The sequence below is a fragment of the Lepidochelys kempii genome, chromosome 1 (assembly GCF_965140265.1).
Source record: "Lepidochelys kempii isolate rLepKem1 chromosome 1, rLepKem1.hap2, whole genome shotgun sequence".
Taxonomy (NCBI): Eukaryota; Metazoa; Chordata; order Testudines; family Cheloniidae; genus Lepidochelys; species Lepidochelys kempii.
The window spans coordinates 308251317-308273188 of NC_133256.1; the positions used below are offsets into that span (position 1 = coordinate 308251317).

At 38.8% G+C, this 21872-nt stretch overlaps 1 protein-coding gene across 5 annotated transcripts in view; it reads left to right on the forward strand.

Annotated features, from left to right (window-relative positions):
- PTPRZ1 (protein tyrosine phosphatase receptor type Z1) overlaps positions 1-21872 on the forward strand; it is a 194707-nt gene that overhangs the window by 119556 nt on the left and 53279 nt on the right. For all 5 annotated transcript variants that reach the window (XR_012156806.1, XM_073328200.1, XM_073328201.1 and 2 more), the window contains exons 9-11: positions 10020-10204; positions 11218-11344; positions 21662-21705. Coding sequence is in view for 4 of the 5 variants with exons in the window: in XM_073328200.1 (XP_073184301.1) it covers positions 10020-10204; positions 11218-11344; positions 21662-21705 (356 nt within the window). In the remaining variant the exon portion in view is untranslated. The remainder of the gene's footprint in view (positions 1-10019; positions 10205-11217; positions 11345-21661; positions 21706-21872) is intronic.

Genomic DNA, 21872 nt, shown 5'->3' on the forward strand with positions numbered 1-21872 from the left:
AAATATGATTTTTCAAAAGCTTATAATGGCCAAATTTGGACAGATTTTCACACAGATGGCAAAAGGCATATCTATTTACAGAGCAGTTGTAGCCATGTTGGTCTCAGGATATTAGAAAGAGGATGGGGGAGGACATATCTTTTATTGGATCAACTTCTGTTGCTGAAAGAGACAAGCTTATGCAGCTACTCAAAGGCCATTCCCCAACCAATTTCAGGTCCCGGCTCCAAAGAAATAATACCATCCCCTCACCTCCAAGGGGTCTTGTTCAAATAAATTAGTTAATGTTTGTGAAGCACTTATATGCCATAGCAACGAGAACCAGACTAAAGCCCAATTGTTGTCTTCAGAGCAGGGTTTGCATAGAGTACAGTAAATAGGGCCTAGGGTAGGGGCACACATTGAACAGTCAGGAGAAAACAAAAATTGAATAGCTACACTATCCATCCTGTGCACTGAATGAGGCAGGGGCCCTATGGAATAAATAGCATGTGATCATGTAATTAAAGGCTGTATCATATGCACATGAACAAGGAGGGGGAGATTATAAAGGAAACTTTATTTCTACCATTTCCTACCTTTTGGGTGCTTGACTTTGCAACCTTAACAATGTTCTTTTAACACAGTTTTTTGTTTGTAATTTTTATTTACATTGTAGTAGCTCCAAAAAACATGGTAGGCTCTGTGCTTTCTTTATACAGAGAAAGACACAGTCCATCCTGCAAAGATTTGACAATCTAAGAAGACAAGTGGCATATGATGGGTGCGGGGCACAGTCAACATATACAATTTTATATATGCTTTTTAAATTAAATGAACAAATATCACCGATATCTCAACTTGTCTGTTATTAGTTGGCCAGTTGCTTATCAGCCTCATGTAAGAAGTGGGTCTTTAGAGGGGATGTAGAAGACAGAGGGCTAAGGACTGAGCCATGTAGAACCCCCACAGAGAATGGGTGAAGGGATAAGATGGATGGCAGGAATGGCCAGAGAGGTAGGAGGAGACCAGAAGAGGACGGAGCCACTATCGTCTCTGGAGAGAGCAAGATTTGGAGAAGGAGAATGGATTTGACAAGGCTGAAATCAGCAGAGGAGATGAGGACAGAGTGGAAGCACTGAGGAACAGGAACAGATCATTAGAGTTCCTGTTACTGCAGGAACAGATCATTAGAGTTTGTGAAAGGAGCATTAGATTGGATTCCAGGATACTAATATCTCCTAGAAGTAGGATTAGAGGAGGTAATGGAAAGTGATATCTGAAAAGCTCTTTCTATTAACTTCATTAAAGATACTCATAGCTGTCCCAGGCTAGAATAGAAAATAATACTGTATGTATTAACCCTGGACTAGGGTCACTTTACTCTTCAGTGTAAGGTGACATGGTCTGTCATCTTTTAGTTAGCCTTAGCAAAATAGTTTGTATACTAAGTTAATGTGACTTAGTCATGTAGGGATAAACCCCTTAGGCCTGGTGTGCTAATTTACACCACACACTGGTCCAGTTCTCAGGTAATTTAAGTAGTAAAGTGACAAAATCTGATTCTCCCATGTAATTTTTATTCAATCACCTGTATTTTTGGAAGAGTATTGAAGTGTTAGGCGGACCTGGCATGTAAAGGTTGATGGATGGAAAACAGAATGAACAGAACAGTGGTACTCATGAACTAACTTTTATTTCAGAGGGCAAATTTCAGTCCCACAAACATTTTCTAATAAATAAATGTTGCACTTAACATGTCTAGTTTGCATTTGTTCTTGCTTCTCTTTCTTTTTCCTTGACTCCTTCAGTTTTCTTCTCTCTCTTGCTCTTTCTTTTTTTTTTTTTTCATCTTCCGTAGCGCTCTCTCCTTTGAGGGTCATATAATGATTAGTGGGGACAGTAAAAATAATTTGAATTTACGTAGCCTCTTTCTTCTGAGGATCTCAGAATCCTCTGCAAACAGCTGGTTAACTCTCAGCCACTGTGAAGTAGGTACTTTTATAGCCATTGGATCCATTTTTACATAGGAAGATTAAGTGACATGTTCAAAGCCACATAAAGACCCTGTGGAAGAGCCAGAAAAAAGTACCCAAAAGATTTTGCTCTGAGTCTTATGTTCTAACCACTACACAACATGTACACTGGGTCTCATGTAATTGGCTTTGTCCAGATGTCTATCGCATAATTTGTGTATCCTTAACCCTTCCTTCACTTGCCCCTTGCCTTCCTCTCTAAGAAAAATGGAGATCTGCGTTTACGAATTCAAACAATCTTGAATGGAACACGTACATTTACAGGGTTACACTTTAATCATAGAATATCAGGGTTGGAAGGGACCTCAGGAGGTCATCTAGTCCAACCCCCTGCTCAAAGCAGGACCAATCCCCGATTTTTGCCCCATATCCCTAAATGGCCCCCTAAAGGATTGAACTCACAACCCTGGGTTTAGCAGGCCAAAGCTCATGTTGTAAGTAACATGCAATAACTGGTTATGCAATAGGGAGACACATTTATTATAATGCATTGCAATCAAATCTTAACAGATGACATTATAAGGGAGGCAGTTATTTGGTGGTTACAGCACAGGATTGGGAGTGAGAAGTGTATATTGCAATTCTCCCAGAGACTTGACGCTTGACCTTTTTAGAATTTATTTGTATTGTTTTTATATAAAATATAAACACAATGAAACAAAACATACACAAGATGGAAATAGTATATTAAATAATACAATTCAACACTCATTATTTTCAAAACCTGGAAAACAAACAAACAAAATCTGAACCCATAGATGTCATGCAGGGCATCAATGATTAAAGTGACTAAATAAGTAAGAACATAACCTCTGAGTATCAGGGACTAATATGTACTAAACTACAAAAATATGCAGTAGTTTCATGTGTGACCAGACATACTCATATTTTTTTCAGGCATTTCTATTAGACTGAGTCATTTTTTTCACTAATGCAGTAGTAGGGAGCTCACTAAGCCAGTCTGTGTATGAGAAAGAAATTAAAGATGTCCATTGTCTCAAAATAACTCTTTTGGCCGCTAACATTTTTACTGTAATCCATTTCTTAATGTTAACTGGTAATACCAACTCATTCAGCACCCCTAAAATACCCAAGTTTGGAGAAGGAAAGATAGCAACACTTAAAGTTTTTGAGAGAACACTGAATATGGCATTCCAGAACATGTGCATTTTTGACAGGTATAGAGGATGTGCTGGCCAACATGCACTGTGTGATGCCAATCTAGCCTTAAACAAATGTTCTGGAGTCCAGTATTGCCTGTTTAATATCTCATTCTGGAAGAATCTCAAGGATAAAGAACTTGAAGTATCTTTCACATGAAGCCAGATATCTTCCCAAGTTTCTGTTGTGACAGTAAGGCTAAGTACTTTTCCCCATTTTTCTTTGAGATCAAGGAGGTAGTGCAAAGCATTAAGACACCTATTAAATTCCTACTATATGACTTTTGTTTCCATATTTCTTAATGTGCTCTTCTAGAAGTGAGAGAGTTGAAACAGACCAATTGTCCCCTTATCCTTGCATGAATCTTTGAGCATAGCTGCTGCAACAAGGAACTATGAGACAAGGACAGCTGATATTTGTGACACATGTAATTGAAGGAGGCCGGTCTATCATCTTGTACTATATCTTTCATTTTTATGAATCCTTTTTCTGTCCAAATTGTCTTAAGTATGGAGTTGGCCTTGATCCTGAGACATGGGTTATATCATAGTGGTACAAGAAGAGAATTAGCAAGGTCGCACACTGAAATGCCCCTTGTAGATGCAAAGACTGGACTTTTCCTTAAGGGTATGGGTAGCCTCTTAAGGTAAATAAAAGAAGAAAGGGAACCAAATGGCATAGTTAAGCTTTGTTCCATTTAAAACTAGGCTGGTGTGTATACACAGCTACTAGAAGGGAACCACCTTACAGCAGGGCACATTTGGAATGCTAGATAATATAGATACAAATCTGGCAATCCCATGACCCTGCAGTTGCCCTGGATTTTTTAGGAGTTTTGTGTGACAAGTGAGGCCATTTTTAAAATCTCATATAAATTGTATGATAAGCCTGTTTATTCAAGGAAAGAGCAAGTGGGAGATCTTGAAAGACAAGAGGCTAATGATAAAAGTCTATCTTGGGCAGATATTCATTTTGGCTATTTCTATTCTCCCCAGTAAGGGAGGTTTCTTTTAATATATAGTCCATATGTATAGAAACCATTTCAAGAAGATTAGTACAAATTTTAATACCTAAATAAGTTATTTCCTTTCATATTTTGAAATGGAAAATGTTGAAACTGAGAAGAATCTGGTCTCTTGGATATATCCATTGCTTGTGATTTATCCCAGCTAATGCAAAAGCCAGAGATCTTTCAAAAAATTATAAACTACATTTAATAATGATTGGAGGATTCTTCAGTAGTGCTATTATATCATCAACATATAAGCTGATTTTGTATTCTCTTCTGTTTCCAGTCAAACCTTCAGTGGCTGAGTGCTGATATATGTACATTGCCAGTGCTTCAAGAGAGATTGAAAAAGGAGGGGTGAAAAGGGACAGACAGTCCTGTCGTGTCCCTTTTTGTAGCTGAAATATGGGCAAAACAATTCAATTGGTTGATAGTAAAGTGCGGGGAGAGTTGTATAATACTGATCCAAACCAGGAATATTGGTCCAAATCTGAATTCTTTTAGTATTCATTTAGAATTTATTAGGTAAGGCCATTCAACCTTATAAAAGGTTTTCTCTGCATCTAGAGATAACTCTATGGAGGGAACATCTGACATCTGAGCTTGCTGGATCAAGTGAGCAATTTTTCTTGTGTTAGCAGCAGCCAATCTGCCTTTAATGAAAGCAGTCTGATCTGCATGTATAATTGTTGCGATGATAGTGTTGAGTCATGCAGCTAAAATTTTTGCATTTATTTTGCAATCTGTGTTCAACAGAGATATGGGGCAGAAGTCATCACAATTGTGACCATCTTTTTTTCTTCTTTAATATTAAAGTAATTAAAGCAGTTCTCATGTCATGAGTAAGGCTACGATTTAGTCACGGAGGTCGCGGAAGTCATGGAATCCATGAATTCCAGCGACCTCCGTGACGTCAACCTATGGTGATCAGGAGCTGCAGGGTCCCCTGCCACCCACGGAGGCTAGGGGCTGTGGGGTCCCCCAGCCATCTCTGGTGGCCCCCGGAGCTCCAAGATGCTGCAGGTGGCGGGGATACCCTGCAGCTCCCAGGCAGCGGGGAACTCCGGAGCTGAGGAATCCCCAAGCTCCCAGCTGCTGCAGGTGGCGTGGGAACCCTGGAGATCTCGGCCTCCACAGGCAGCGGTGGAACCCCCAAGCTCTCAACCATGGTGGGTCCCAGAGCTGTGGGCTGCAGGGGCACCCCACAGCTCCCAGCCCCTCGCAGGACCAGGAGCTGCAGGCGGCAGGGGTACCCCATGGCTCCCAGGTGCTGCAGGCGGCGGAGGGCTCCGTACCTACCAGCCGTGGGCTGCAGGGGACCCTGGAGCTCCAACACCCAATGTGCAGTGGGAGCTCCCGGAGCTCCTAGCCACTGTGCAGCTGCGCCGCTGCAGGCGGTGTGGGGACCCACAGATCCGCATTTTGTCACTAATATTTTTAGTAAAAGTCACGGACAGGTCACCGCTTCCCTTAATTTTTCTTTACTGCCCTGACCTGTCCGTGACTTTTACTAAAAATATCCATGACAAAATCTTAGCCTTAGTCATGAGACATGGTTTCTTTTTGGAATGTTTCAGTGAAGACCTTTGAAAGAATAGAAGGTAGCTGATTACAAAATGTTTTGTAGAAATCTACTGGAAAGCCATCCATCCCAGGGGCCTTGTCAGAATTCATATTTTTATAGCCTGTTCAATCTCTTGTGTTGTGATAGCTTAGTCCATAAACAAGACTTGTTCTGAAGTTAGGGTATTAAAAGACAGGCCTTCAATGAAATCATCAAATTTATTAAAGTCAAATTGGTTGATTATATAAAGGCTAGATAGAATTTTTTCAATTGGTTATTTATATCTATTGGTTCAAGGACAGTACTCCTGTCTTCTAGTAAGAAGGAAAAAATATTGTTGTGGCTAGCCACATCTTAAGTCTTCTGGCAAGTAGTTTACCTGCTTTATATCCCCGTTCACAATATCTTTGTTTGACCCCATTGTGTGCAAATTCAACTTGGCTGGATAAGCATTCCTTATATTTCTATTTGGTGTTGATTAGAGAATGCAGGATGTTTTCATTATTTGGGTCAGTCTCATGTATTCTCTGCAACTCATCTATTTCCTTGTTCTGAGAATCTTGTAACTTGAGTCTCGTTTTCTTCTTTTGGGATGCACACTTTATGCATTCACCCCTTACAGTAGCTTTCAGAGCTTTCCAAAAAATGGTATCTGACGTAAATTAGTGCTTATTTTCTTCTATGAAGTTAGATATGACTGAGTCAACTGTGGAACAGAGCTTTTAGAATCAGTGTCCGCTTCCACCTAGAAGATTTTAATGATGTGTAACCAGTGTCTATGATAAGTATAATTGTAGCATGATCTGAAATTAATATATTATCAATAGCTGCTTCTAGGCATGCCGGCATCAGTTCTGAAGGCACAAGAAAAAACTCTGTTCGGGAGTAAGATGAATGTACTATAGAGAAATACATATAGTCATGCTCCTTGGGGTGTCTCAGTCTCCATATATCTTTTAAATCAAGTTCATTCATTAATAATGAGAGTTGGCCTATTGTGCTCTGAGAGCTGGGTCTCATGTAATTAGATTTGTCCAGATGTCTATCTAGCATAGTATTCCAGTCTCCCCCTGGAATTACAGGAATGTCTTTTTTATTAAAAAGAATGTCTGCTATGTCTTTGGAAAATTCAGAATTACCTCCACTTGGATTGTAAATGCTTCCTAGAATTAACTTCTTTGAGTTGAAAGAGGCTTCAAGAAGAATGCATCTTCCTTTGGGATCAGACCAAGACTGTATATATTACAAATTTTATGAATTAGGATGGTTGTGCCTCTGCTCTTAGAATTCAGCGATGAATGATACTCAGCACCTACCCCCATCTACTTGATTCTGTTGGCATCTATATCCGCTAGATGAGTTTCCTGCAATAAACTACTTGGCACTTTTTTTGATCTGAGATTCCTCAGGATTTAAATTCTTTTGGAAGGTTGATTAAGTGCCTTCACATTCCAGGAGCATACACTAAGAAAATTCATGACAAAGTTTTAAATGATACAGTAAGACATCTAACCTTATTCTAAAGACACACATTTCCCCACTGATATTGTAAAACCATATTTCAATGATATGGTCTTCATTTATATATATTAGATACTGGTTAATTTTGAATGAATGTATGCCTTCAGTTGAACCCCTAAGAGGGTCAAGTATACAAAAAGATCTGTAGTTAAATGTCATGTGTCTTCCAAAATATATTTGTAACAGAAAACAAAACAAATTTAACAGACTTAAAACAAGCCAGTGTGGGCATGTTCAGATCCCTGATGGCTTCAATTCCATCCCCTCCTTTCCTCCCTATATTATCTAATAATAGTCTAAACATCTCCAATGCAAATATATTTAAAGTCAAATTTATCTTGTAAATACCATTGGGCATTCTGGAACACGTATAATATATACCTACCTACAGAGGTTTTACACACACATACACATATGTATATGGATATACATATAGACACACTTATCACATGTACATTTACAATTGATTTGGTAAAGCAAATATAAATTAGTACAAAATTTAAATATGAATAATACAACAGCATAAAATAATCATATTCATATTCTGTTAAATGCCCTGCACAAATTGAATAACTAGTGCTATTTAAGGTTTAGGTTATGGTCTGCTTTACATGTCAGGAGTATTGACTGTTCCAAGGACTTGTGGTTATCATAATATCATGATTCTCTCTATCAAATTGTGATGATAAATGCAGATAATACTTTAGTCAGTAGATGGTGCTTAGTGTCTCAGTCTTTGAAATGTCTGCCAAGCTTCAGAAGGGTTTTTGCAAAATCATGTGCAGCCTGCTAAATCCATAATGAAGGTGGATGGGTACTTTATGGTCCCCCTTAGAATTTGCTTTATGCCACTGAATGCATTTGTTTTGTTAAGCTCCACTGAGAAGTCAGGAAAAAGAGACATTTTGTGGCCTTTGTACGTAAGGGTTGGAGCTTCTCTGGTAGTATTCATTAACATTACTTTATCATTGAACTTCAGCAGCTTGAAGATGCTGGGTCTGGGCTTATCAGACTCCTGCCTTCTAGTATCAGCCATTCAATGAGCCCTTTCAATATCTAATGAGGGCAGCTGGGGGTCCAATTTAAATATGTCAGGGAGCAGCTTCTGAAGAAAGCTGACCCGCAATAGTCCCCAAGAAGTGATAGTTGTTTCTTTGAGGTCTATTTTCTAAGTCATCCTGGGGTTTTTTTTCAGTTTATCTAGTCTAAGATTTAAGGAGGCAGTTTCTTCTTTAATTTCACAGGTTTCAATGACAGTCTTTTGTAGCTCATTTTCTATGTGAGCCATTTGGGAGTTTACATGGCTTACATTTTTAGAGAGGCCACAAATATCTACTGAGACTGAATCCAGTCGATCTGTGAGGAATTCTTTGAGTTTTGAAATATGTTGGGCTATGTTCTGTGGTGGCCTTGTGTTCTCCTCCTTCAGCTCCTCCTTAGGTCTTTTGTTGCCTCTCATATTTTTCATTGAAATTCATATTCAACAGTTTGTAATTTATCTAGGGGATTAATTTAAACTTTTATCACAGAAACTTATTGCTAATTTGGTAGAAAAGTAATTATTAGAAACAAATAGATATGTGGGGAATGAGGAGGTCCAAGACTAAGCAGCCATCTTCTTCATGGGTACCCCGACACTTGACCTTTGAACAAGTGACTATGGCCCAAATTTTCAAACATGACCACAAGTTTCAGCTTTAGACACCTAGAGTAAAAAATATTAAGGAACCTAAAATTAGAGTCCAATTTTAAAAATGTAGAGGTGAAATCTTAACTTCATTGAAGTCAACAACAAAACCTTCCATTAACCTCAACAGAGCTAGGATTTCACCCTAGGTATTTTATGCAAGTTTGTCCTCAATTGCCCAATCTGTAAAATAAGCCCGATATTTACCTACCTCAAGAAGTGTGTTGTGAGGATTAGTCAATTACTGTTGGCAGTTAGGAATTGTTTCATCCTATGATGAAAACTGCTAAGGAAATGGAAGATATTGGCTGGAATTTTAAAAGGAGCAAGTCAGGCACCTATATTCCATTGAGTCTCATGGGGCTTGGACACCTCACTCTGCTAGGCTCCTTTGAAGATCTCAGCCATTATTATTAATATTCTTACTGTTGAATAGTATACTCATAATAATTTGTAAGAATACTGCTATTGATTGTAAAAATCTATTACAAAACATATCATAAAATGCAGATATTGTCAAGGCAATGCATAGTTCCTCCTACTCTAATGGCTTCCTCTTTCACAGATTCATGAAAGTATAGACTACTAGAGACTTTTTTTTCCTGAGAAACATACGTAAAAACCTTTACACTTCCATTTTGCCACTTGCATGATTACAAAGAAATAAAATTTATCCTTCTGGGTATACCAGTACTTTATGGCCAATAAGCAGTTCTAACACAAATCAAAAAGAATGTTATTCTCTAATTTTCATGGGACTTGATATGCACCTTTATCAAAATGTGAAAACTTAGAATGTACCAAGATCTCTTCATTCTATTAGATAATATCATTAAAACAAAAGGAAAAACTCCACTTTCACCAATTGGAAAACAACTCAAACACAGTGGTGACATAAGTAGATCTTTGGTAGTTTAGATTTATATGGTTTAGAATTTTAAGGACTGATCCAACTCCCATGGAAATCAATGGATAGACTTACACTAACTTCCATGGGAATTAGACCACACCCTCAGTGCTCAGAATCCATTATGCTGTTTATAAATGTGATGCTGTTTTTAGTTTGCAGCTCAGAACCAGAAAACGTCCAAGCTGATCCAAAGAACTATACCAGCCTTCTTGTTACATGGGAAAGACCTCGAGTTGTTTATGATGCCATGATCGAGAGATTTGCTGTCTTTTATCAGCAATTGGATGGAGAAGACCAGACTAAACATGAGTTTCTGACAGATGGGTATCAGGACTTGGTAACTGTAAACTCTTCAAGTTTCATACAAAAGTGGTGGTGGTGAAGCACTCACCAGAATTATTCTGAGAGATTATGTCAGGGAGCTGATTCAGCTAGAATTAATGTCTTTGGCCGCTGCTCGTAGAAACACTGCTTGTATCCTTGGCTATACAGCCACAGAGACAAATTTAAAATACAACAACAAACAAACAAAAAGCTATACGGGAGAGAGCTACCATCACCTACAGTGCTAATTTTCAAAAATTTGCTGTTCTTATTTGTCTGTAATACCTTGAAATAACTATTACTATAGCGTCAAACTCAGATTTTGTTAGTCACAAGACACTTTCATCATGCCCCAATGATCTTTGATATGTAGGATGTTGTACACAGGTAACTAATGACAAATTCAGCATCTGAACAATGATCCATCTGTGATTACTATAAATATTGGCTCACTGATTTATAATATGATGGTCCTTTACCAACACAAACATTTACAATCACCCCCTTTGAAGCTGCATAAGCTTCACAAGGAATATTAGAATCTAAAACTAATATTCAGCATAGAAAAATGTATTCTCTCCAGTTTTTCGGTCGCCTGCCATTAGGACGTTTCACAAAATCAGTTGATTAAAGCTTTATGCCTGGTTTTCTGGCTATAAAATGTAAAAAATGATGTATTAGAATGTTTCATGTGAGAAAATGTTGATATCTTCTGTTGTTGTTTGCAGTGTTGTTGTAGCTGTGTTGGTCTCAGGATATTAGAGAGTCAAGGTGGGTGAGGTAATATCTTTTATTGGACCAACGTCTGTTGGTGAAAAAGACAAGCTTTTTGAGCTCTTATAAGCTCTGTGTAGCTCAAAAAGCTTGTCTCTTTCACCAACAGACGTTGGTCCAATAAAAGATATTACCTCACCCACCTTGTCTCATATGAGAAAACACTGTTCTTAGAATAAAATAATCTAATATTTTCAAAAAAAATATGCTAAAGATTTATATTTATATGATTAAACATGGTTTTTCTTTTAGGGAGCTATTCTAAATAATCTGCTGCCCAATACAAGTTATGTTCTTCAGATAGTTGCAGTTTGCACTAATGGTCTATATGGAAAATACAGTGATCAAGTCATTGTTGATATGCCTTTAGATGATCCAGGTAAGTGTTGTTTTGAGCACAGTAGTAACTTCTGGCTACAAATCTGTATTCAGAGAAATAGTTTGCTTGCAAACCAGTTAAAAATGCTTGACTATCAAAGTACACTAAAATGGAATTTCAAAATCATTGTAGTTAACCTTACATTTGTTTAATGAGGTGACTTGTATTCTCTGTCACTCATTTTCTGCCATGTATTCCTTTAAACGTGAGAATTTTATGTTGATTTTTTTAACTATAAAAATATATTTAAACAAGTGAACATGATTTCAGATCAGATTAATGATTTTGAACAATAAACCTGGGAAGTAAAGCCATTTTGGAATTGTTTCAGTTGCATCCTTCTGCCTCCTAAAATTAATCCACGTGATAAAAATGTTAAGTAAACAAAATGAGCTAATATAAATTAAAAATTTGTATCTCAATTGATTTTGAAATTTTATTACATATGAGTACTTGGAGTTTGATTTCAAAGCATATGTGGTGATGGAATTCCCTTGCTTCTTAATGTTGGATTGTGAAAATCAAAGGGGCTAATAATCGAATCTTGTTGATTTCAAAGCCAGATTTAACTCCTCTGTCTGTAAGTAAATGATAGATAATTTAAAACCAAAATAGAGAGGCTTGTCCTTGTCCTTCAGTCATTCCTTAAAGTCAGTGGAAGTTTTAGGGCTTGATCCAATTTCCATAGAAGTCAGTGGAAATCTTCCATTGACTTAAGCAGCTGTTGGATTGGACTGTGTGTATCTTGATCATAGGATCAGTCCCTTATGGTCTTTAGCATACTCACACACCCCAGTTTTTCTTACCTTTGGATTAGATTGTTGTTTGTTTTTAATTCTGGGTTATAAGTATGGAATTCTCCCCTCAATTACACCTACCTGTGTAACTCCAGTTAAGTCAGAAGAGAAACGTACATGTACCTGAGAGCCCAGTTTCGCCCATAATGTTAAGAGAACCACTACTGATAAAGAATATAAGTATTTTCCATTTTCTGCTTGTTACCATGGATTGTGTGAAAGTAATGATATATGAGCATAAGAAGTTGTTTTATGTTGGGACATTTTTGGTTAAAACACAAAAGTTTCCAAGGCATATTTAACCTGTCTTTCAAAAACAACATGTTTAGAAGACTGTGTTTCCTAGGTCTTATTATGCTCATATTTGTCAGAGCCTTTGTACTCTGTATTTCTCTGAGGAGAGGTTCTGTCAATGTAATAAGATACAAACTGAAGTGAAATGCCAGTCTGTAACTCCTTGATATTGGATTTCCTTACGTCTCTCCCACAGAATTTTCCCAACTTGTGCTTCAAAAATCACATGAGAGGGGACTCCATCCACAGACACGCACCCAAAGTCTAGACTATAGAAGCTTGGAGCAATGTGAGCCCCAATTGTGCAAAGAATCCACAAGCACAGACCCTTATTCCTGTGTCAAGTCCCATTGGAGTTAAGCAAGGCACCTCATTGGCAGATACCTTTTAAAGGATCAGGGCCTCGATTTCAGTATGACTCCATTTGGATTGAAGCCAACCGTTCATGTGGTTTCCACAATTAATGTTTAATTCAATACCTTGCATAATGACAGGTTTCAGAGTAGCAGCCGTGTTAGTCTGTATCCACAAAAAGAACAGGAGTACTTGTGGCATCTTAGAGACTAACAAATTTATTTGAGCATAAACTTTCATGGGCTACAGCCCACTTCATCGTATGCATGCAGTGGAAAATACAGTAGGATGATTTTATATATACAGAGAACATGAAACAATGGGTGTTACCATGCACACTATAACGAGAGCGATCAGTTAAGGTGAGCTATTACCAGCAGGAGAGAAAAAAAACCTTTTGTAGTGATAATGAAGATGGGCCATTTCCAGCAGTTGACAAGAACATGTGAGGAACAGTATGGGGGGAAAAATAAACATGGGGAAATAGTTTTACTTTGTGTAATGACACATCCACTCCCAGTCTTTATTCAAGCCTAATTTAATGGTGTCCAGTTTGCAAATTAATTCCAATTCAGCAGTCTCTCGTTGGAGTCTATTTTTGAAGTTTTTTTGTTGTAATATTGTGACTTTTAGGTCTGTAATCGAGTGACCAGAGAGATTGAAGTGTTCTCCGACTGGTTTTTGAATGTTATAATTCTTGACGTCTGATTTGTGTCCATTTATTCTTTTACGTAGAGACTGTCCGGTTTCGCCAATGTACATGGCAGAGGGGCATTGCTGGCACATGATGGCATAGATCATATTGGTAGATGCGCAGGTGAATGAGCCTCTGATAGTGTGGCTGATGTGGTTAGGCCCTATGATGGTGTTCCCTGAATAGATATGTGGACAGAGTTGCCAACTGTTCTTAATTCAGTACATAAACTTACTTTGGTACAACACAAACATTACAGCTTTAAACGCTCAGAAGCGAAGATTCTCATAGTAAATTTGAACCCTGTTGTTCTCCCATGGAGGTCAGTGATAATTTTGCTTTTAACTTCAGTGGGGGCAGGAGTGGGGCCTTTACATGGCACATACTTTCTGTAAAAACTAATTTCACCCTCCATTACATCTATAAAACGCACAAAGACATCATTTGGAATTTTGTGTGCATATCTGAGGGCAGAAACGGATCCATTGTATGTTACATTTACCAGCATAGGGTCAAGGCTTGAGGTTCTCATTCCATTTTTTTGCAAGGAAACTCCTGATGATTTCCCTTTGAGTGAGAAATAAGTAAATATGGAATAAGGAATTCAGGATCTGCTTCATGAGTAGTAATGAAAAACCATACCTATGTGCAGCATGAACAATTAATGTTATGATAAGAACTTGATTTTTGCATTGTATTGCTTTAGAACTTTTAAAATGGTAACCTTAAAGTTGCATTGACATAAATTCCTAGATATGTTTATCATTTCCCCATTTTTAAAGAAAAAATGTGAGGAGATTAAAGCAATCTCTGTACATATTTCACTGTGTACTTTCACAGTTTCATATGCAAAAATGATTGAATTATGAAACTCTACTATGTAAGAGCAGTGTAAAATCCCTCATATATAGTCAGTATCATTAATATGAATTTACAGTATTCCCTAGTCTTGTAAATGTCATCTTACATCTGTACAAAGTGGGAACATGGTAACATTCTAAACAAAATGTTCCTTCACTTGTAACTTCAATTTATTGATTTAATCAGTTGCATTTGAATGAAGTGTGCTGGAAATATTAAATAACAGAGACATGAGAAGGTATGTATCTAATTAGTCAGAGAAAGAGATGTGTTCATACAAACATTCACCTGCCAACTATAATACCAAAACTGATTTTGTGATCTGCTTTATAGATGGTGGTATGAAATGGGGTTCACAGTAATAAGACCGAAATATTTCCCAGAACTCCTGCTTGTGAATATATGAAAAAAACACTATCTTCACCTATGAAGACCTGAAACAAAATGGACTCAAATTCAGTATAATAACTTTTATATTCAAGATTTATTCTGAGTATGTCAGCCCAATTAGGATGAAATTCACTGCAATGCCATCTGAACAAATTAAATTTCATGTTAAAAGCTTAAGTGGAACTTAACTAATACAGAAGGCTTTGCCTGGGCCCTCTGCTTGGGGTTGAATTTCACCCTTGGACTGCATATTTTTAATATAGGGGCTGTTTTAGTACTGCTGTACTATATATTTTTATGTACTCAACACCTGCTACCATTCGTTTGTTCTTGGTTTTCCATTATGCTGACCATTTGTAAGAGAGAGATCCTTTCATAGCCTGCCACCACCCTTTCAAAACATTTCATTCTGTGAACCACCAGTAAGGGCTCTGCAGACTACAGGTGATCCACCGACCAGAGTGAAACTTCTCATTCTCTAGGACTATTACATAACAGGAAAGATCCTGTCATGGGCCAGGTCCTCTTCCAACTTCATCCCTGTACTGCTGGGTTCTAAGAAATATTACAGTCTGTGGACCCTCCAAAAGGGCTCTGCAATCCACTGGGGGCCCACGTGCCGTCATGAGAACTACCATACTAATCTATTAAGTTTGTGAGAAGAACTGTACGATTTTCTCTTTGTTTGTTCCTATATTGTTTTTTATTTAGAACTGTGGAATTTTAAAACTTGTGATACAGTGTGTGTGTATATATATAGTTTCCAGTAAGCTCATGGCTAGTCAGAAAGGGCTTCGGGTCTTGGAGTGCTTTATCAATATTTAGCATTAGCATGGGTTAGCATTATTTAGCATGGGTTAGCATTTTCAGACCCAACTAGGAGATTTAGCCATACCATTAAAATTAATGGGACTTGCATGGCTGAATGGCATAGCCAGCTTTGACAATATCTCAACCATTATTTATAATCTGATTATTTGCTTTTGGAAATGGTTTCTGAATGGTGATCTAAATGCATGTGTTTCATTCTTTAGATAACATTTGTATAGTTATGAAAGTTTTGCAGTAACTTCCTCTATAGCTGTTATTATAGATGCATAAATGCGGCCCAGCTCAGCTGTGTGTTAAGGCCGGCCTGCGTGGCAGGGTCCAGGTTCCCGGCTGCCCAGCCCGGTGGGATCCAGACTGCCCCGCCATCCCATGTGCAGGGTCGGGGCTGGCAGGCTGTCCCGCGCGGTGAGGGTCCAGGGTCCCTGCTGGCCCCATGGGGTTGGGGTCCGGGGTCTGGTGGTGCTGCCAGGCCCTGCAAGCTCTGGGGCAGCCACCCAGCCTCACACAACGGGGGTCGGGGACAGCTGCGCCGAGTGGGTCCAGGGCTCCCAGGTGGCCCCTCAGGGTCAGGAGTCCAGGGCTGCCGCTTGGCCCCCGCAAGCTCCAGGCCAGCTGCCCTGCCCCGCACAGCAGGATTCTAGGATCCAGGGCAGGCAGCTGCCTGACCCCGAGCAGATGGGGCCCCCGCAGCGGGCATCCAGGGTCAGAGTCCGGGCTGCTGCTGCCCTACCACCTGACCCCTACAGCCCAGGTAACACATTGTGGGCCACTATGCAGCCCACAGTGATACATAAGTTGAGAACCACTGGACTAAATACGTATCCTCCCCTTGTTCTGTGTGAGGAAGTCAACTGAAGTTTTTCATAAAAACAACATAATGGGACATAAATCTCAAACTTTTGGCTCCCACTTGGCAGCTCATGCTAGCGTCAGTTCTTTGTGAGGGCCTTTTTATGCAGTGTCTTTGTAACTTGTCTTTGTGAGAGATTTTCTTCATAAAGAATAAGGGTATCTGAAATATTTCACTTTAGGAGGGCTTTTGTGATTCTTGTGCTGAGGAATGATGAAAAGATAATAGATATTTCATTTAAATGTGGCAAAAATGGTTTTACTTGTGTTCTTGCAGTGTCATTTATTATGTACTGTAGTGTAGAACTGAAGATAATTTATTCTGTGAATATTATTGTAAAATTATGGAACACATTGTTATGGGGGATATTTTTAGGAGTTGAGCTAATTTAACTGTAGGGAAATATTTAGTTATCACATTTTCCTTTTGTACTTATTCTATCATTTCTGCAAAAATCATTAAACTACAGTATTATATACATGCACTTGAAAACTTTTAATAAATTTAAGGTTGGAACTTCTCCAATAAAATCTAAGCTATAGAATAACCAAGTTGCCGTTATAGAAAAAATCAAGCATGCCTTATTTGTTAACCTACCTCTGAGTTTTATTTCTGTGTTGGGAAATGGTACCATATTACTTATATATATATTATTGGTTCAAGAACACAGTATTAAGATTAGCAAAACCACAATAACTGTAATTAAATGTTGCTAGCAAGTAGATTTATTTTGTTACCATCTAATCAAGAGAGTTTCCATGGATACATCAGGATGAAATTGTAGTTTCATTCTGGTTGAAACGGAGGATATTGAAACCTTTTACAGTTTTCCTTGTAGTAAATAAAGTTTGTAGAGGTGTTTTACATCCATTTGTATTATCACTGCATTAGTTTTTCTTCTAGATAAAGTTCAAAAGATAACATAGATACTGTAGAAAACATGAAATCTGAAAGAAAATATTTATTTTGATTATTTGAAGACAAAATTAATCCTAACAACAAAAATAATCATATTTCTCTTTAATGAAAGGCTGTTTTTAAGAGTCTATTGACCACATAATGTATGTTACCAGGCTACAGTATTAAGAATTTTGAAATCACTATCTAAAAATGTAAACAGAAACCATTGAGAAGCCAGGGAATATCATCATCTTCCCCCCCCCTCCCCCCAGCCTTCTAGCCTTCAGAAAGAGAGAGGTAAGATAACTTTTCTATATTTTTGTTAATATGCCAAGTATTTAATTCAATATTACTACTTATAAAATGCTTTCATGGAGAATTGATTATTCCATTTTTTTTACATTCTACAACTTATCAATCCAAATATTTTAACTTGTTAGTGTGATGGAACCCTAATTAATAATCAAATATCCATTGGGAGAGAGAGAGTCTGACTCAGTAGCCCAGTGATTAGGACACTCACATGGGATGTGGAAAATGTGGAATCTCTGCTCCAATTAATATTTAATTATTTCTTCAAAGTAGAACAGGGGAGGTTAGAGAGATGTGCCCCCAGAATAGCCAGTTGGCTAGGGCACTCATCTAGAATGTGGGTTCAAGTCCCTATTTCGAATCAGGCAGAGCAGGGATTTGAACCTGGGTCTCCCACATAAAAGCTCTAAACAATGGGCTATTCTGGGGTCTCATTTTCTCTGTTTTTTCATGAGAAAGATCTGAGTTTTGGCTGCTATGGCATGACCTGGTTTAGGCTCCAAAAGAGAATTAATGGCTGAGAATCCTGAATGGAGAGAGATGCCTATCTTTGGCCCATAAGTGAGGCACCTAAGGTCTAGATTAATAGAAGTTTAACACTGGTACCATTGAAGATCTGGGTCTAAGCCACACCTAAGCCTCTACCTTTTACTCCAGGCTAGTTTTAGGCAGCTCCCCACTCAGCTACTGGTTTCTGAGGATCTCCCTCTTAGGTACCTAACGCTCCCCATTGGGAGCCTGGGTGCCTAACTCAGGGCTACATTTCAGGGTTAGGCATTGCAACACTGAGCAGACCTTTGTGGATCTGGCCCTAAGACACTTTTGAAAATAGGACCTAGTCTCCACATCATTTAGATTTTTTTTTTAAACGTTACCCTGGGTCCAATCAGGAGTGGCCATTTTAAGATGCAGGAGTGCAAAATATAGAAGTATAACTGCTTCGTGATTTATTTTTGGTTATGGCTTTAACTCTGTTCCCACTGAAGTCAGTGGCCATTTACCTAAATGAGAGCAATGTCCACCAGCACTGAGTACTATTGAAAATGTCACCTTTAACTTATCTTATTGGGGAGGGGCAGGAGAAATTGGCAAGTAATTACTGTGTAATATGGAATAATGAAATATGAATGCAGCCAAAATGTTTCAGTTAAGGATGTACAATGCAGCTGCATAATAACTGCTTTTCAGAAGGAACCATTTAATTACAGATGCATAACACCCAATGCCTATATCTATTCATAAGAACTTGCAACATATTTTTAATGCCTTAATATGATCCACTGTAGTTTATCCTTGCAGGGCCAAATCATGATCCATTGAAATCAATTAGAATTTTGCCATTGACTTCAGTGGGACCAGAATTGGGCTCTGAATGTGAGTCTAGCCTATTGTGTCAAGGATTATCAAATTAAGAAGTTGACCATAAGCAGTCCAAGGACAACATTCAAACTCTCTAATCAATAATGCCATTTTTTTAAAAGTCCCTTTATAACATATTTTGCACTGCATCATAGATCATAATGGCACAGGACCCACCTGAGGGTTCCCTGACTCCATGATGGAAGGTGTACAAGAAGGAGGTTGCAATGGTAGCAAGGCAGCCTCAACCTTCCCTCCAGGAGATTGCATCACCCAAACAGGGGGCAGCAGTGCCCAGGGAGGGAAAAACAGAAAATATGTTATGTACTGTGGAAGGATCATTGGAATACATGCACACAAGTATGGGGATAATAGGCCAGATCACACCAACAATACCCACCATGGGTAACATCATGTCATCTTCTCCACCACCACTACCATCACACTATCCACTCCCAGCCAGCTGTGGAGAACACAGGTATCTATCAGTCTGATCCCCTCAAACCCCCAGGTATATCTAAGATGTGCTACTTTCTCCAGAGTGGCATGAATTATGCTGCTCTTCTTCCTACACAAGGAAAATCACTACACAAATGAGCTGAAGTCTGTACATCTTTTATTCATTTGCACATATTGTACCAATCCAAATTTGCATGGGGTTATTCTGACTGCAAATGTCTACAAGCAAATGTCTAATCCCACCTGATGTGACACTAAGATACAGCTGCCCCTAACCCTTCCCTCAGCAATGTAGGCATGTGTGTTGATGCTGGCCTACCAAATAAAAAAAAAAATCATTGGGAAGGGTTGCAGACCAAACTGGAGGAGCAAGCATCTCAGACAGGTTATTAGGAGAAAGCAGAAAGCCTTCAAGGAATGGAAGATGGGAAGGATCAGCAAGGAAAGCTACTTCTTGGAAGTCAGAAAGTGTAAGGAAAAAGAAAGAACTGCCAAAAGCCAAGCAGAGTTAGACCTTGCAAAGAAAACTAAAACTAACAGTAAAAGGTTCTCTAGCCATATAAATAAAAAGAAAACAAGGAAAGAAGAAGTGGGACCTCTAAACAATGAGGTATAGGATGGAGATTAAAGATAACCTAGGCCTGGCCCAATACATAAATGAACATGTCAGTTTTTAATAAGGGTTATAAGAAGCTTGTGGTAGCAGGGTGGCTAATGGAAATGATGATATGGAAGTATAAATTACCACATCCAAGATGGAAGTCAAACTCAACCATCTTAATGGGACTAAACTGGGGGGGCCCAGATAATCTCCATCCAAGAATAGTAAAGGAACTGACACATGAAATTGGAAGCTCAATAGTAAGGATTCTTAATGAATCTGTAAATTCGAGGGTCATATCCTATGACTGAAGAATTGCTAATATAGCCCCTATTTTGAAGAAAGGGGGGGAAAGTGATATGGGAAACTATTGGCCTGTTACTTTGACCTCAGCTGTATGCAGAATTTTGGAACAAATTTTTATAGAGAAAGTAGTTAAGGACATAAAGGTAAACAGTAACTGGGATAAAATACAGCATGGTTTTACAAAAGATAAATTGTGCCAGACCAACCTGATCTCTATCTTTGAGAAGACAGATTTTTGTAAACCTTGGCACAAAACTTGGGAATGGGCTAATAAAATTTGCAGATGACACCAACTTGGGAGGTATTGACAATACGGCAAAGGACTGGAATATCATACAAGAAGATCTAGAGAAGCTTAAAAAGGAAACAATAGAGAAATGGATTGAATTTAACAGTGCAAAGTGCCTGGGTCCATTATAAGAGGGGGCAGTAAGGTTTGGTGGCCTACAATGTGCAGAAGGTCAGACTAGATGATCACAACAGTCCCTCCTTAAAGTCCATGAGTCTAACTAGAACGTAATGTGTGCCTCGTTGCACAGGTACAAAGGGTATGTCTACACTGCAGCTGGGAGCGTGCCTCCTTGCCCAGCTAGAAAGACTAACACCAGCACACTCAAAGAGCAGTGTGGACGTTGTGACAGTGGCACAGCTTGGGTTTGGACCAGGTGGTCAGGCAAGCTTGGACTTTGGTGGCTAGCCTGAGCTGCCACCACTGCTTCAATATCCACACTGTTATTTTTAATACACTTGAGCGGAGCTAGCAAGTGTCTTTCTACCTGGTCTGGGTAGGCTTACTCCCAGCTTCAGTTTAGACATACTCCAAGGGCCTGGAGCATTCTTCAGCTAGTACTGCAGGACCTTTTTCCTATCTGTCTCCCCCACCCCCCAACCCAGTTCCAGGCCCACCTGTTCACTCTCATCACCATGGGCCTGGATGCTGTTCCTCTGTGCAGACAGGCAGCTTCAGCTACACCCCTCAGCCCATCAGAAATGTTGCAGCAAAATGCCAGCCAGTTGTTGAGTCCCATTGTTTCCCTCACTGCTACTCCTCTGTGCAGCTACTTGGCAGCAGATCGCACCTCCAAAATCATCTCAGACCTCAGCCTAATGGGTTTATTGGTTAATACAGCCATGGTTAGAAAATGACTATAACATTGTAATGACCTGTGATTGTAATACAGCTTAAATAACATCTTTTGGTCTATCATTTCTACACTAACCATGAAAATTATACCATTGTGTCTTGCAAAATCAATAAATCTGTGAGGTTAAAACAGTGGATAATATAATGCACCTTTTTGTTTCATAGAAATTGACCTCTTTCCTGAACTGAATGAAACTGAAGAATATGAGGTATTGTAAAGTGTAGTAATTTCATACATTCGTTTTCACACAAACGTTTCAAATAATATATAACACACTCCACATAAATGGAGATGATCAACTGTGATAACTTGCAGAGCTGAATTTATGTACTTTTAACCATGTCACCTACACTTTGCCCACTAACGCATATCCCC